This window comes from Mytilus californianus, unplaced genomic scaffold (genome assembly GCF_021869535.1).
Source record: "Mytilus californianus isolate M0D057914Y unplaced genomic scaffold, xbMytCali1.0.p SCAF_11, whole genome shotgun sequence".
Taxonomy (NCBI): domain Eukaryota; kingdom Metazoa; phylum Mollusca; class Bivalvia; order Mytilida; family Mytilidae; genus Mytilus; species Mytilus californianus.
The window spans coordinates 30,913,691-30,930,088 of NW_026262593.1; the positions used below are offsets into that span (position 1 = coordinate 30,913,691).

Consider the following 16,398-nt stretch of genomic DNA (forward strand, 5'->3'; position numbering starts at 1 on the left):
CATCATATGAAACTTTCTCAGTAACTGAAAGGAAAAATAAAAAAGTAATGTATCTCTATGTCTGAATTATCATTGCTTATACACATAATATTCTGTATTCTAAAGTGTAGTATAAGGGTCTACATATTTTCCTCAATTCTGCAAGTGTAGTAATTTAGTAGTTTCCGTACTATTTTTTAAATGAAGCTCACTAAGTGTTCAAAAGTTATAAATATTCATACGTTATAACTGAAATGAAATATTTAAGTTATAGAAAAGAAAGTGTCCAAGAAAAAAAAAATATTGTGCTATTCGAATATAAAGAAACGGAAATTAAGAATGATAATTCTAGTTTAAATAATATAATCTATTGGCTTAATTTTTGTTGTTCAAAAAGCACTCTTTCATTTCTTTCAGCTTACATTTAGCATTGAACCTCATAGCACCGAGCTCAACATTAATGTCCGGAATATCTGGAAATTTTGTCGTGTAACATCTCCCACCTACTCTATTTGAGTATTCGTACACAGTAATTTGCTTATGTAGTTTTCTTAATCTCCATCCAGCGTATGTTCCAGCAATACCAGCTCCTATTATAGCTACATCATCACAAGACTTCGCTTAAATATAACAGAAAATAAAGTTGAACGAAAATGTTAGTAAACATTTTAATATGACATCATTATTTCACTTGATTGCCTCAATGTCAAATGTGTCCAAAATGTGAAAAAACTAGTCACAGGATACAACCTTCTTTAATACTAAAGAAGAATAGTGTCTGTTATTTTATTAAAACCGTGCCATGCAAGATTGATTTGGTCTGTCAACATGTTCTGGTTATCGTTGTTCAGCAGACGAGTATATTGCAAACACTGACTATGGATCTTACCAATGGTAAACATTGCATGCCTTTTATTATAATATGGATTGAACCCCATAAATTATTGATTTCTTCCGAGAGTTTAGTGTTCTCTCTATGATTTAAATACTATAAATAAGGGGAAGGCGGGAGGATTTTTTTTTACCTTTTCCTGTTTCGTCTATCACGTGCACTTCTCTCACCCCTCTCGCCCTGTGCCCTTTTTTCTCTATCCCCCCTTTTTGTCCATTTATTTTACTCTTGGGTTTTCATAAAAGAAATTACTTTCCCTATCAGTATGTTTGTCTTGTATAATCCTCTTTTCACTAGAAACACGCATAAAGGAACATTTAACACACTGTTTTCAGATTAATGTAAGTATTACCTATCAAGTTCCGAAGCCTGGTCGTGACAGTTCTTTCTAGTTGTTTTTCTAATTAGCAAAAACGTAAACGTTAAAGATGGTCTGTTCCAATGAAATGAATTAACTGATCTTTTTTTGTTAAATGACAATGAGATAGCAATAAATCAGCACAAATAAATATACATATATAGTCTTGTGGTCAACATATGGTCGTGATCCAACAAAATTAAAGACAAGCAGTATCTATATACATTATGTTAGGCACTGAATCGTCTCGATCCAATAACTTTCATTTAAGATTGTTTTATAGATTTACGATCAAATTGTTTGTACGTGTATTTTTCATCATCGACTTGTCTCTTCAAAACAGTTTCTCTTCTGCTAAATGCTCATTGCATCACAAAATCAGTACACAATTTGATATGCAACTAAATTTTGAGTAATACAAAATCTACCCCAAAGGAAATTTCGATTGCTCATGTTTCATTTCAAGTTTTAGTTCACTATCAAACAATTCACACTGTAACAAGTCTTTCTAGACAATACAATACATGTATTTAAGATAGTCCAATAAATTTACAACTGAAACACATGAAACTATGACACAAACATAACTACTAAACAAATTTACAAACGAAATTAATGTATGCACATAATACGCAACATATATTTTGAGAGACACTTCAATGATAAATTGCATATTTTGACCAAATAATTCAAGTACAGGTTTTAAATATATGTTTGTATACAACTGGAAATTGTTGCGGTTACATTGTATCTAGGTATTGTAGTCGTCATCATCATAATCATTTCGTAGGTCTAAGGATTGGCAATGAATATAATCAAATCTGTTTGTATCTTTTCTTGAAAAAAGTACCAAAATATTTTTTTTCAATGTTGGTGCAAGGCATTTTTATTTAGATTGGGTGCATTTTCTCTGTTTTTATGTTCAATTAAGGCCACAATACAATTTCCAACCACAGATTTTGAGTTTTCAAAATTTTCAGCGAGCAAAGTTTAGATATAAAATGCCGAATAATGGACAACACCAAAAGAATTAAAAAAAAAAGATGGTTGAGTTCGATTTTTTTTCAATTTCTTGTACATAAACCCGATTACTTTTTCAAATCAAATTTTTGGCAGGTTTCAAAGCTAAATTGAGCCAAAGGAGTAAAACTTGTTTTAAATTAAATAGAATTATTTTTCATCCAAATTAGAGTTAATGTTTTCCTGAAAGAGAATTTGGTAATATGTTAACAATATCTAAACTATTTCCTCTGCATGTAAATCTTTCTTTTATTTTGACGTTTTCAACGTTCTCACGTCAATAAGCTTATTAAAAGAACAAGATGTTGCATGATTGAGAATGAGTCAACTATCAACTAGAGACTAAATGACGTTGATTTAAGCAACTATAAAGAACTGTAAAGCCTTCAACAGTGAGGTAAATCCATACCGTATATATAAAGCTATAAAAGGCACCAACGTGACAATATGTAAAACAATTCGAACGAGAAAACCAATCGTCGATTTGTGTGCCAAAAAATAAACAAAAACACAAATATTATAGACTACAACCAACCACAACCACTACATTACAGGCTCGTTGTTATCATTATGCTGCGATCGACGATGCATTTTATTTACTGAGATATTATACAAACACATAATTTTAAGATGAAAGGAACAGTTTGTTCTTATATGATTTTCTCATTGCATATAAAACATTTTTTGAATAGTTGTGTTTCAATTTAAAATGAAAACTGAAGTAAAATCAGAAATGAACTTACAGGAATAAAGACGTCGTTTAACTTTAGTCTCTATCACCACAACATGTATAAAGACAAATATACAAACAGTTTTCCATGCAGACATATTGCATTTCTGAAGCAATTCATCATATGTAATTCAGCGAAAAACAAGAATTTTTATTAACATTATTATTCAGTATTATTGATCGATGACGTGTGAATCTAATAAGTCATACGTAATTCTGGAACATATGTACTGTGTAACTAAGCGAAGACCAACAATGTTTATGAATATTATTATTCTGATCAAGTTTATTTTTCTCGATCACGTGTGCATCTTATATAAGTCTTACGTACAGAAAGTTCGACCAGGACATGATGTGATCCGTATTTTTCTTCTTTCAAGAATAAAGCTAATTTATTGTCTAAATCGTTTTGTAATTTGTTCTTAGTTTTCTAGCTAATTTTCTGTGTAATGAATGGTGTGTAGGGATGAGCCGCTGGAATAGATTTTTTTTTCAAGCTTCATGATATGTGACAAGGTCGAGAAATTAAGATGAAATTGATGACCTGGTTGCTGGTTAAATTATAAGTATCTGAAACTAATCATCAGATGGCATTCTTTTTCTTTTTCGTGCGATTAAAACTACAGTTGGAAATGCATCAGATATTTGTCAAATCTATTAATTTTCCTATGAAATAGCGAGAGCTATCATATAGATTTTTTGTCAAAAAGTATATGATGGGGTATGTTTTTATGCATTTCAAAACAAAAGAATGGGGTGGGGTATTCAATCTCTTAGCTGCTCTTCTTTACCACAAAAAGGTCAAAGTGCCCCATGAGAGCTCGACACGTGCATTTTAATTATGGTAATGCTTTAATATAGTGTCTTGGTCTTTGTATTGATGGTTGCTTACTATTCTCGTTAGAATTTTCCTGTAATTAAAAAAAATATCGCATTTTATTGTGTCTATACGCTAATTTAATTCAAAAGGTAACTTTCGTGGTTCTGTCTTATTCTTTTAATTATCTTATGGAAAAACTGTGGAGGCGACGATGATATAGGCAATGGAAATGATTTGTCCTGTATCACACAGTAAAGAGTATATAGAGATTAAACCATCTAACCTAAGTTCTCTATTTTCCCATAATTTACTGCCAAAACATAATAAAATAAAGTTGAATGCTTACAGTTTCTCCAATTCTTATAGACGGAGCTTCGCTGAACATGTTATCTATACCAACTGTTTTGTACAATTAGTATATTATCAAAATTTGAAGTCTTATGCCTACTGACAGAACTCGATGTCAGTCATTTTGAAACTAAGTTACATTTGTCTCAACGCCCCCTTCTTTGTCGTTGATTAAATTAACTACTAATATTATTGTTATATACATATGAATATTCACATTCACTGTTCTATAATCTGTCGATATCCGTATTTTGGCATTGTACAAGGTCATGTTTTTCTCTTACTGTTAATGACTTCATTATACTAAATCCATTGGATATTGGATGTGCACTGATTGATACTTTAGTCTAAGATTCATGATTTTTTATTTGTTGTAATTGGCTTTGAACTAGTTGTCAGTGACTGTGAGTACTCCCAGATCTGTACTTAGTGGGGTTTTTTTGTCGTATGGATGTACATATACCCTGACACGTCCGGTCTGTGTTTTTTGTTACATGTTTTTCTGCTTTGTATCGATCTGATGAGTTTAGCCCTTTTCAACTGATTTCTATAGTTCTTATTTTGTGCTCTTACACCAATGTCCCAGGTAAGGGGAAGGATTGAGCTCTCGCAGACATGTTTTACCCTTCAACATTATGTATGTGCCTGTCCCAAGTCAGGAGCTTGTAATTCAGTGGTTGTCGTTTGTTGTTGTATATATATTTGCTTTTCGTTCATTGTTTTGTGTATTAATCTGGCCGTTAGTTTTCTCGTTTGAATTGTGTTACCATTGTTATTTCGGGGCCATTTATAGCTGACTATGTGGTATGGGGTTTGTTCATGGTTGAAGGGCGTAGGGTGACCTATAGTTGTTAACTTTAGTCTCTGGTAGAGAGTTGTCGCATTGCCAATCATACCACATCTTCTTATTCTTAAATAGCTCGCCGTGCGGCCTTCGACAATGAAAAAACAAAATACCGAATAGTCAGCAATAGAAATACACCGACATGACAAAATGTAAAACGAGAAACGTAACGGCCTGATAGGTATTATATTGCTGCGTTATATTATTGTTTATGAAATAACCTGCACTAAGTTTGTATGTTGGGTTCTGCTTCCATAAAATATAAAATGCTTGAATAATTATCTAATTACAATATAGTATATCGATACATAAATATTCATGCACATAAATAAAAAGGTATTTAAGAACAACAATTAGAAAATGTTCACAAATAAAGTTGCAAAAATTATAAACAAAAATTTAAACTTATTAGAGCATATATGATATTTTCTGGATAAAAACTCTTCAACCTACATTTGTCAAAATGCTAACATGAATACAAAACAAATATCTTGTGAATATGGACTGGTCAAGACACATCCATATTAGACAGGTTTTATTTTTTGAAATGCAAAGGGGGAAATGGAAAGGGCACACATGGACTTTAGAAATAAAGTTACAGCCCACAAAGTTTTACTCTTTACTTTTTAAACCAAAATATGGCATAACGAGCTCCACTACTTGCAATGCTGAGTTTGAGTCATATGACAATGAACGAGAACTGAATGCATTTACAGCAACAAATACATCATCCTTTTTCGACGGCTTTGTCATCTGTCTTTCAACATCTGGCCATATATAACCTGGCATCCATAGTTGCCACGCTCCACCATACGGATAATTCTGCCAATAACTTATAATTCCATTTATTGGAGGTGGTATGTCTGTGAGTGGCAGTCGATATATTGCAGACAAATATCTCTCTGCAACTTTGACTATTTCTTTTCCAACGGAAAAGACAGCATCACTGTTATTTATATTACCATGTTCCCTTTCAATTAGTTCGTTCCAGTACGGTATATCACCATCATTGTACATGGGTAGTAGTATGGACTTTGTAGGATTAGCTTTTGATGTTCCGAAATCGTAAGTTTGCTTTAATGGGGTATCTGATATAGCATAATCTGAGTAAACCGGGGATCTCCTCCACCAAGGAAAATTGTAAGCGAGAAAGAATTTTCCAGCGCTGACATCTTTTACTGCTTTAGTTATGTATTCTCTGATATGAGGTTGATACAAACCCTTCCAGTTAAGCTTTTCAAGTGATAATCTATTGACTGCAAGGATAACCTTTTTTGCACACTTCTTTCTTAAAGACTTTTTCTAAAAAACAAAACATATATTTATTATATACTTTGTAGTAAATACAAGAATATTTTATGTATAATCAATCAATTGCAATCATTCTGTGTCATCCATCCGTGTGGATATCAGTCACGGTTTGAAAGCCTTTATCAAACCCCTTACCTGTATTACGTCAAGTCACGTGAAAAAAAACAATCCTTTTTAGGTTTATAAAATAAAGTTTTATACGATGCGACATTTTCAGTATGATACATCGAAACAACCCTCAACTAATATCATCCCCCAAGCAGAGCTCTCGTGATTAGATTTGGGTTTTGCATATTGTTGAAAGTGTACGATGACTTACATCTACATCATTTGGAAATTGATGGATAGATGTCTCATTGACAATCATATCTCATCTCATTATTTTTATATTTATTACTTTCCAATGTAGTAAAGATAGGGATTTACAAATTTGGCCAGTTAATCAAATTCAGTGCAATTAATCATATAAAATGACAAAGACAGACCATTTATGTTCATAATGATATCTGTTAAAAAGGAAAGTTATTGAATTGCAGTTTGTTTATTTTCTATTTGTACAAAATATCAATGGAATGAAAGAAAGCAAAAAGTTTAAGGAATAAATACATTTATATACAGTAATCTAAAAGCACAAAGAACGCACTCATCTAATATATTCTGCCAGTAATGATTGTCTCGTACATTTATAAAAGAGGGGCGAAAGATACCAAAGGGATATTCATACTCATAATAGAAAATAAAACGACAATGCCATGTCAAAAAACCAAACAAACGACGAAAAGACAAACAATAGTACACAAAATACAACATAAAAAACTAAAGATTGAGTAACACGAACCCCACTAAAAACTGGGGTGATTTCAGGTGTTCCGGAAGGGTAAGCAGATCGTGCTCTACTTGTGACACCCTTCGTGTTACTCATGTAACGGTGGGTAAACCCTTGGTTATATAGTTGTTACCACTATCCCATATCCATCTAAATAATATTTGATATATATCTTATTTTAGAAATCAATTACCTTTATAATGCTAGTTCGTCCATTTTTGGTAATCGTGGGTTCAAAGTACAAATTGTAATAACCATTTCCCACTTTCTTTATTGCTTTCAAATGGTGATTTAGCTTGATATTGTGCCTGTTGTCAAAATATATAACAAATAAGTAGCTAATTTCTGGATTGAATTTTAAAATGAAATCGTTTTGTGCAATGTTCAGTTTTCTGCGTATGTCTTGTTTGACTATTGTTTGTCTTTTTGCTTCTTATCTCGATGCAAAGTTATTAGTTTCCTCAATCTAATTAAAACTGGATCTCCGTACTCGCTCATGTTTTAGGCTTGGTCGCTGCATAGTAGTTATCAGTAAGCATGCTCAGTCATATTGTGTACCGAATTCATGCAATGTTTTATTTTACATTTGTTTTATTAATTGATTGATGTTAAAGGCCACTTTCAGCACTATTTGCTATTTCATGACGGTAAGTTTTTATTGGTTGAGAAAGCCGGAATAATCGGAGATAACCAGCGACCTTCGGCAGGAAATTGACAATCTTTAAGTTTACCAATTAAAATTGGATCCGAGCACACCTGCCACGTGCGGGGTTTGAACTCACTACCTCAGTGTTGAAAAGCTAGTGATCCAGAAGTTAAATTTTTAGACCACTCGGCCACCGAGGCCCCCAGTTATTATTTTAAAAACGCAATGTTTATTTACAGCTAAATGGATAAATAAATATGTGTGAAATAATAATGTGCGAAGAAGAGATACATACCATCAAGTTAAGTATTTTTGTTTTAAATCGTTCAAGAAGTATCACCAACGAGTCAATTCGTAAAGACTTCCATAAAAAAAATTATATGAAGATAGTCTACCAAAGATATTTATTGTACAACCACACAATCATTGGAATGAAAATATTCAGACATTCAGACCTCAAAAAACTAATTCTAAACTGATTGAGAATTATGAATGGCAAGCCGTTTTTATATTGATTCCATTTTCAAGATATCTTATAAAGATATTTTATCATCTAAATAAGATATAGTATTAACTAATTGAGATATCTTATAAATTAAATACGATATCTTATTTAGTCTATTAGATCTCTTATTTAGTTATTAAGATATGAGCTGCGTCGGATAGAAACCGACCTTATGCAAGTGCACGTATACATGTACATGTATAAGACTTTTGATTGATTTTGGGACATTCAAATACGAAATAAGAGATGGATTTTGGTCTGTTTTGTAAGGTTCTTATATCAACTCAATTTTCAAACAGTTAAACTCACGTCAGACTCTGATTAGAGATTTGTTCAACCCCAAAATAGGTTAACAGATGTATTGATATTGATTTGCATTTCTATCCGACACAGCTCATATCTTGTTTATTTAAAAAAATAAATGACTGTGTAGACATGTGGGATGCAGTACATATATGTAAATAAGCTGCAAGTTATGCTTTACTCCTACATAAAAGATTTGGACGGGTGTCATGAGTGAAGCAGGATCTGTTTTCCCTTCAGAAGCACCATAGTTAAATACAGGTTTTTGGTTCATTTTTTAGTTTTATGTGTAGCGATTTGCTGACAGTTTTTTCTCTCTTCGTTGTTCTTATGTTTTGCCATGGTGTCGTTGGTTTTAAGTTGACTAAAAGTTTTTTATTGTCCTTTCTATCATCTCCCTCATATTTTGACTCACCTTCGACTCGCCCGAAGGAACGTTTCAAGTAGCTTTTCAGGTATAGAACCAAATCCTGTTGTCACTGTTGAAACTTCATCCTCTTCTTGAGACGGAGGAGATGTCATAACCTCTGCCGATGCACTTACACCTAAATCTAAGAAAGAAGCTGTGTCTCTGATATAATTCTGTGCTTCTGAACTAAGGAATTTATGATACAACGAATTGATACTACAAAAAAGAGAAGTGAAATGCGTTTTAATAATATTTATTATACATGTGTGTTCGATTGTCCTTTAGGTGCTCAGACCCGTTATCCTAGTTATTTTCACTGACGAATTGTATATATTTTAGAATTCTAAAAATAAATGATATTTCCTTTAGCACACAACATGTGTCGTTCTAACTGACGATAAGAAAAGGTATTATATTTTCTCTACAATGACAGAGCCTTTTTGGACAAAATTCTTGTCTTAAAGTTTTTTTATTCAAATGTCGATGATTCAATTTACCAGTAAAGGTGGTCGCCATCACAATTTACATCCGCCAACAAATGATTGTCTTGAAAATTAAAATAAGAATAGTCAAGATCTTTTGGCAAGATGGTGAAGAAGAAGTTACTTCTTATCCCTATTCTTTTTCATTGTAGATCTAATTTTGCTACACGGAGGTTAAAGGGGATGTGCATAATGCGTCAACAGACATCAAAACGCAACACACAGTTTTTAACAAAAAAATCGGTGTCTTACAATTTGTCAGACTCTTAATTGTCCCAACTCCTCAAAATTTGTGACTATATTATATATCTATTACCAACATTATTGAAAATAAAAAAAAAATATTTAACGTCATATATATTATACAATTGATGACTGTTGGAGACTTGCCGACCTCTTTTACATATGTCTCTTAGTTGGTTGTGTTGTTCGGTTGCTATTTCATTGACTTATATCCCACATATTCTTTGATTTAGATTAATGATTTTGTTTTTTATCTACAATTTTCAATTCACAAAAATGCATGCTTAAATTTCTTTGATCTTTACACTTTTGAACTATTCTATTCAAGACTTTTTGTTTTATACACCATCAAAAACTCATTAATTTTGATTAATTGATATGAAGAAAAACAACATTAGATACTACCTTTGCTTGTACATTTCTAGTCCATCAACATCTTTAATTTGAAATGGTTTAGCATCTTCAGGGACAGGGGTCGTCAGTACGTTGGTATAATTCCTAAACATTTCCCTGAAATTAAATGACAACAGATTTTGTTTAAACAAATACCCACTTTTTCTATCATCAAAGTTTTATAAAATGAGTATAATGAAACGTGATGTCAGTTTTGAAGGAAGAAATAGTGTCCTTTGATACAAACGGCGTGAAAACACACCGTGGGTGTGTTATGGTTTCTGTCCTTGTGTTGCACAAACCAACATTTGTTGGTACATTTTTGAGTGAATTGATGTAGCCTTTTGACTCGCGATATTTTATACATGATTTTAGTTAAGACAAAATCCTCCTGCAAGTCGTAGCCCCTTTTTGTGGAACATATAATTCTTATTTTGATTCAGAGATGCTTGATTTACTCTTTTCAAGCTAACACCTCTTCGACTGTCGATAACGAAGAGGTTAACCAGAACGATATACCATTTAATATTCAAAACATTGTCAACAGTCCAATAACTAATAAAAGAATCGGTTAGCAGCCGGAAAAATGACCAGATCATATATAGATATTTTAAAAGATAATGACTGTTTTTTAGCTCACCTGACCTGAAAGGTCAAGTGAGCTTTTCTCATCACTTTGCGTCCGTCGTCCGTCGTCCTGCGTCCGTCGTCTGCGTCCGTCGTCCGTCGTCCGTCGTCCGTAAACTTTTACAAAAATCTTCTCCTCTGAAACTACTGGGCCAAATGCACCCAAACTTAAACACAATCATCATTCAAGTATCTAGTTTAAAAAATGTGTCCGATGACCCCGCCAACCTACCAAGATGGTCGCCATTGCTAAAAATAGAACATAGGGGTAAAATGCAGTTTTTGGCTTATAACTCAAAAACCAAAGCATTAAGAGCAAATCTGACATGGGGTAAAATTGTTCATCAGGTCAAGATCTATCTGCCCTGAAATTTTCAGATGAATCGGACAACCCGTTATTGGGTTGCTGCCCCTGAATTGGTAATTTTAAGGAAATTTTGCTGTTTTTGGTTATTATCTTGAATATTATTATAGATAGAGATAAACTGTAAACAGCAATAATGTTCAGCAAAGTAAGATTTACAAATAAGTCAATATAACCGAAATGGTCAGTTGACCCCTTTAGGAGTAATTGCCCTTTATAGTCAATTTTTAACCATTTTTCGTAAATCTTAGTAATCTTTTACAAAAATCTTCTTCTCTGAAACAACTGGGCCAAATTAAACCAAACTTGGCCACAATCATTATTGGGGTATCTAGTTTAAAAAATGTGTGGCGTGACCCGGCCAACCAACCAAGATGGCCGCCACAGCTAAAAATAAAACATAGGGGTAAAATGCAGTTTTTGGCTTATAACTCAAAAACCAAAGCATTTAGAGCAAATCTGACATGAAGTGAAATTGTTTATCAGGTCAAGATCTATCTGCCCTGAAATTTTCAGATGAATCGAACAACCTGTTGTTGGGTTGCTGCCCCTGAATTGGTAATTTTAAGGAAATTTTGCTGTTTTTGGTTATTATCTTGAATATTATTATAGATAGAGATAAACTGTAAACAGCAATAATGTTCAGCAAAGTAAGATTAACAAATAAGTCAACATGACTGAAATGGTCAGTTGACCCCTTTAGGAGTTATTGCCCTTTATAGTCAATTTTTAACAATTTTTCGTAAATCTTAGTAATCTTTTACAAAAATCTTCTCCTCTGAAACTACGTGGCCAAATTAAACCAAACTTGGCCACAATCATCATTTGCTTATCTAGTTTTAAAAATGTGTGGCGTGACCTGGACAACCAACCAAGATGGCCGCCACGGCTAAAAATAGAACATGGGGGGTAAAATTCAGTTTTTGGCTTTTAACTCAAAAACCAAAGCATTTAAAGCAAATCTGACATGAAGTAAAATTGTTTATCAGGTCAAGATCTATCTGCCCTGAAATTTTCAGATGAATCGGACAACCCGTTGTTGGGTTGCTGCCCCTGAATTGGTAATTTTAAGGTAATTTTGCTGTTTTTGGTTATTATCTTGAATATTATTATAGATAGAGATAAACTGTAAAAAAACAATAAATGTCGGCAAAGTAAGATCTACAAATAAGTCAACATGACCGAAATTGTCAGTTGACCCCTTTAGGAATTATTGCCCTTTATAGTCAATTTTTAACTATTTTTTCGTAAATCTTAGTAATCTTTTACAAAAATCTTCTCCTCTGAAACTACTGGGCCAAGTTAATTATAGATAGAGATAATTGTAAGCAGGAAAAATGTTCAGTAAATTAAGATGTACAAACACATCACCATCACCAAAACACAATTTTGTCATGAATCCATCTGCGTCCTTTGTTTAATATTCACATAGACCAAGGTGAGCGACACAGGCTCTTTAGAGCCTCTAGTTTTAGTATTATCTTGCTTGGATTCTTAGCGATTTGGACTAGTGGTAAACTAAATGTAATCTTTAAAAACAAACGAAGTTTTAGCCGGGGTCACCATAAAGAGGAATAACCTCCAATGTTTGCGTTAGCAAAACATTTACACGTACTTTATTTGGCCTTTTATCTTGTTTGGTTCGAGCATCACTGAACAGTTTTTTTTGTAGACGAAACGCGCATCTTGCGTACAAAATTATAAGCCTGGTGTTTTTTTATGAGATTTTTTGCTTACAATTATACATAAATAATTTTAAAACTATGCTTATCATATTAACCTTATACCAAAATCCAACGATTGATAATATTTTTTTAAAATTTACTTTAATTTCATTTTTTTTTGTGGTTAAACGTTGAACTGTAGATTGTTGAGTTCAAAGTTCTTTTGGTACTGCACTGAGAAGAGGAATATGGAAAAAGTAACAAAAATAATATATCAAAGAGAAGGTTTTTAGAGTTATTGAAAACATGTATCAAAATGCGAACGCATATGAAAGGAAAATTATTATTCTTTTTTTTAGTAAAACAATCTGTCACCATTTTTATTTTTCAGTCATTTTTAAAACAATCTGGAAATTTTGTGAAAATGAATAATATGTCGACATTATGCGAAGAGAACATGATCATGTAGATAAAATTATGTGTTATCATGTAAGCTGATGGCATCGTCTGATGGTTTTCAAGGGACGAAGAAAAGTAGATGTAGTCTCATTTCTTTGTGTGCTTTTTTCCCTGCTTCAAATGTAAATGTTTGTTACCTTGGGTTTTTATATATGTATAGTATGTTACCATTTCTCGTCAATGCAATATTGTATATCATAGATATAGGAAGATGTGGTATGAGTGCCAATGAGACAACTCTCCATCCAAGTTACAATTTATAAAAGTAAACCATTATAGGTCAAGGTACGGCCTTCAACACGGAGCATTGGCTCACACCGACCAGCAAGCTATAAAGGGCCCCAAAAAATTACTAGTGTAAAACCATTCAAACGGAAAAACCAACGGTCTAATCTACATAAAAACGAGAAACGAGAAACACGTATGAACTACATAAACAGACGACAACTACTGTAATCAGATTCCTGACTTAGGACAGGTGCAAACATTTGCAGCGGGATTAAACGTTTTAATGGTACCAAACCATGTCTATATAACCTTTTTAACACTTGTGATAACATCCCGGAATTTCGTACAATCTATCTGTTTTATATTGATTGCCAAAATTATGATTCACATTCTGTAAATCGCTCCTTACAACATTTCGTTAGATATAATCGGTCAGATTGACCGTGAAAAAATTGAATGGTTTTAAATATTGAAACAACCACAGTGTAACTTGTGGTTTACACATCTTGTAGCTACAAATCTAACAAACGTAAGCAATGATGTACAATGTACCATTTAAGTTGACTAACTGGTTTCCGTTCGTTTGGATATAGATTGTAAGGAGTACCAGTACCCCCTAAATCTTTGTACCGTAGATGGACTCCACGTACGTGTACAGTAGTATCTTCTGATGCTCCACCACCTAAAACGAATTTTTGTACCGGAAGTCCTAGCTCTCGTATGGTATCATACAGTAGCTTATGTGCTGAAAATACACATAATACTCATGTGAGGGACATTCAATTTACTTCTGAACAAATCAATTTCAATCATAATTGTAACCATACATTATTTAATAACAGAATTTTAGTATTGAAAATAATACAACATTCTATCCTCATCAGTTATTTTTCTTTTCATACCCGCTTAAGATAGAGAAGATAAATTAGTTTATGTCTATCCGTCCGCCCGTTCGTCCGTCCTATGAAACTTTCTCAATAATTGCAATGAACAATAAAATAAAAGTTGTGTCTCTTTATGTCCGAATTGTCATTCCTTATGCACACAACATTCTGTATTCTGGAGTGCAGTCTAGGGGTATATTTAACACAACTTTGCAAGTGTAGTTATTTCTTAGTTTCCGTGCTAATTTTACATAAAGCTCATTCAGCTTGTTAAAAATTATAATTATTCATACGTTATAACTGAATGAAATATTTAAGTTATCAAAAAGAAAGTGTTCAAGAAAATATAAATTGTGCTTTTCGAATAAAGAGACTGCAATTTAGAATAATAGTTTTAATTTGAAGAAAAGGATATGATCTTTTTGACTTATTCTTCAGAAAGCACCGTGACATCTCTTTCAACTTACAGGTAGCAGTGAATCGCATAGCACCGAGCTCAACATTAATGTCCGGAATATCTGGAAATCTCATCGTGTAACATCTTCCTCCTACTCTGTTTGAGTATTCGTACACAGTAATTCGCTTATTTAGTTTTCTTAATCTCCATCCAGCGTATGTTCCAGCAATACCAGCTCCTATTATAGCTACATCATCACAAGACTTCGCTTAAAATATAACAGAAAATACTGAGTTGAACGGAAAATTTAGTTAACATTCTAATATGACATCATTATTTCACTTGATTGCCTTAATGTAAAATGTGTCCAAAATGTGAACAAAGTGTGACCAAGCTGATTTGGTGGTATTACTTCTTTCAAAATCTATCCAAATTATTTTACAACTTTGAGATGAAGTACAAATATAAGCGCTGTTCCTTTCTTTTTTGTGTGTGTGTTTTTAGCTGTGCATGTACTGATTTTGTGTCATGGATGGATACCCATATCCTTTGTTTTCTATTAAAAGAATGTCCGTACTAGTCCCAGGATACAACCTTTTTGCTAAAGAAGAATCATGTCTGTTATTTTATTAGATCTGTGATATACACAACTGAATTTGGTCTGTCAACATGTCTCGGTTATCGTGTTCAGCAGAAGAGTATTTCCTGCAAACACTGACTATAGATCTTAGCAATAGTAAACATTCGATGTCATTTTTAAAATATGGATTGAACGCCATATATCAATGTTTTCTTCAGAGAATTTCGTGTTCCTATCACTCTTGTGAATAATTTAAATAAGGGGAAGGTGGGAGGATTGTTTTCCCTTTTCCTGTTTCTTCTATCAATTCTCTCACCCCTTCCGCCCTATGTCTTTTTTGTCTCCATTCCCCTTTTTTGTCCATTTTTTTTACTCCTGGGTTTTCATAAAAGCAATTATTTTCCCTATCAGAATGGATGGTTTGTATAATCCTCCTTTCACTAGGAACATTTAACATACTGTTGGACACAGATGAATGTAAGCATTACCGGTCAAGTCCCAAAGCCTGGTCGTGACGGTTCTTTCTAGTTATTTTTTTTTAATTAACAAAGAACTTCAAAGTCAAAGATGGTCGGTTCATTTGAAATGAATAACTGATTTTTTTTTTAAATGACAATGAGATGGCAATAAAACAGCACAATAAAAAAAAACATACATATATAGCCTAAGGGGTCACCATATGGTCGCGATCCAACAAAAGACAAGCAGTATCTATATTCATTATGTTAGGCTCTGAATTGTCTCGATCCAATAAGTTTTATTTAAACAATTTTTTTTTTTATAGATTTAAGATCAGCTACATGTATTTAAAATAGTCCACTAAAATAATAACTTGAACACATAAAACTATGACACAAACATAACTACTAAACAAATTTGCAAACGACATGACTAATAGATTAATGTATGCACATGATACGCAACATATATTTTGACAGAAACTTTAATGATGGATTGCATATTTTGACGAAATAATTCAAGGACAGGTTTAAAATATATGTTTGTATACAGTTGTAAATTGTTGCGGTTATCTATGTGTTGTAGTCGTCGTCATCATAATTATTTCGTATATATAAGGATTGGCAA

General features: G+C 32.8%; 1 protein-coding gene and 1 long non-coding RNA gene across 2 annotated transcripts in view; both read right to left on the bottom strand.

Moving 5' to 3' along the window:
• Positions 1-401: 401 nt before the first annotated feature.
• Positions 402-3,100, bottom strand: LOC127719893 (uncharacterized). Its single transcript, XR_007990531.1, has 2 exons — positions 2,993-3,100; positions 402-599 (listed from the first exon to the last, which is right to left on the bottom strand). It is a non-coding gene; the product is annotated as an uncharacterized LOC127719893 (long non-coding RNA).
• A 2,158-nt stretch (positions 3,101-5,258) lies between these two features.
• LOC127719888 (L-amino-acid oxidase-like) overlaps positions 5,259-16,398 on the bottom strand; it is a 29,711-nt gene continuing 18,571 nt past the window's right edge. The window contains exons 2-7 of the mRNA XM_052226243.1: positions 14,803-15,000; positions 14,004-14,196; positions 10,122-10,226; positions 8,998-9,207; positions 7,322-7,436; positions 5,259-6,293 (exon numbers count right to left, since the gene is read on the bottom strand). Of these exons, the coding sequence (XP_052082203.1) occupies positions 5,604-6,293; positions 7,322-7,436; positions 8,998-9,207; positions 10,122-10,226; positions 14,004-14,196; positions 14,803-15,000 (1,511 nt within the window). The 3' untranslated portion in view covers positions 5,259-5,603. The remainder of the gene's footprint in view (positions 6,294-7,321; positions 7,437-8,997; positions 9,208-10,121; positions 10,227-14,003; positions 14,197-14,802; positions 15,001-16,398) is intronic.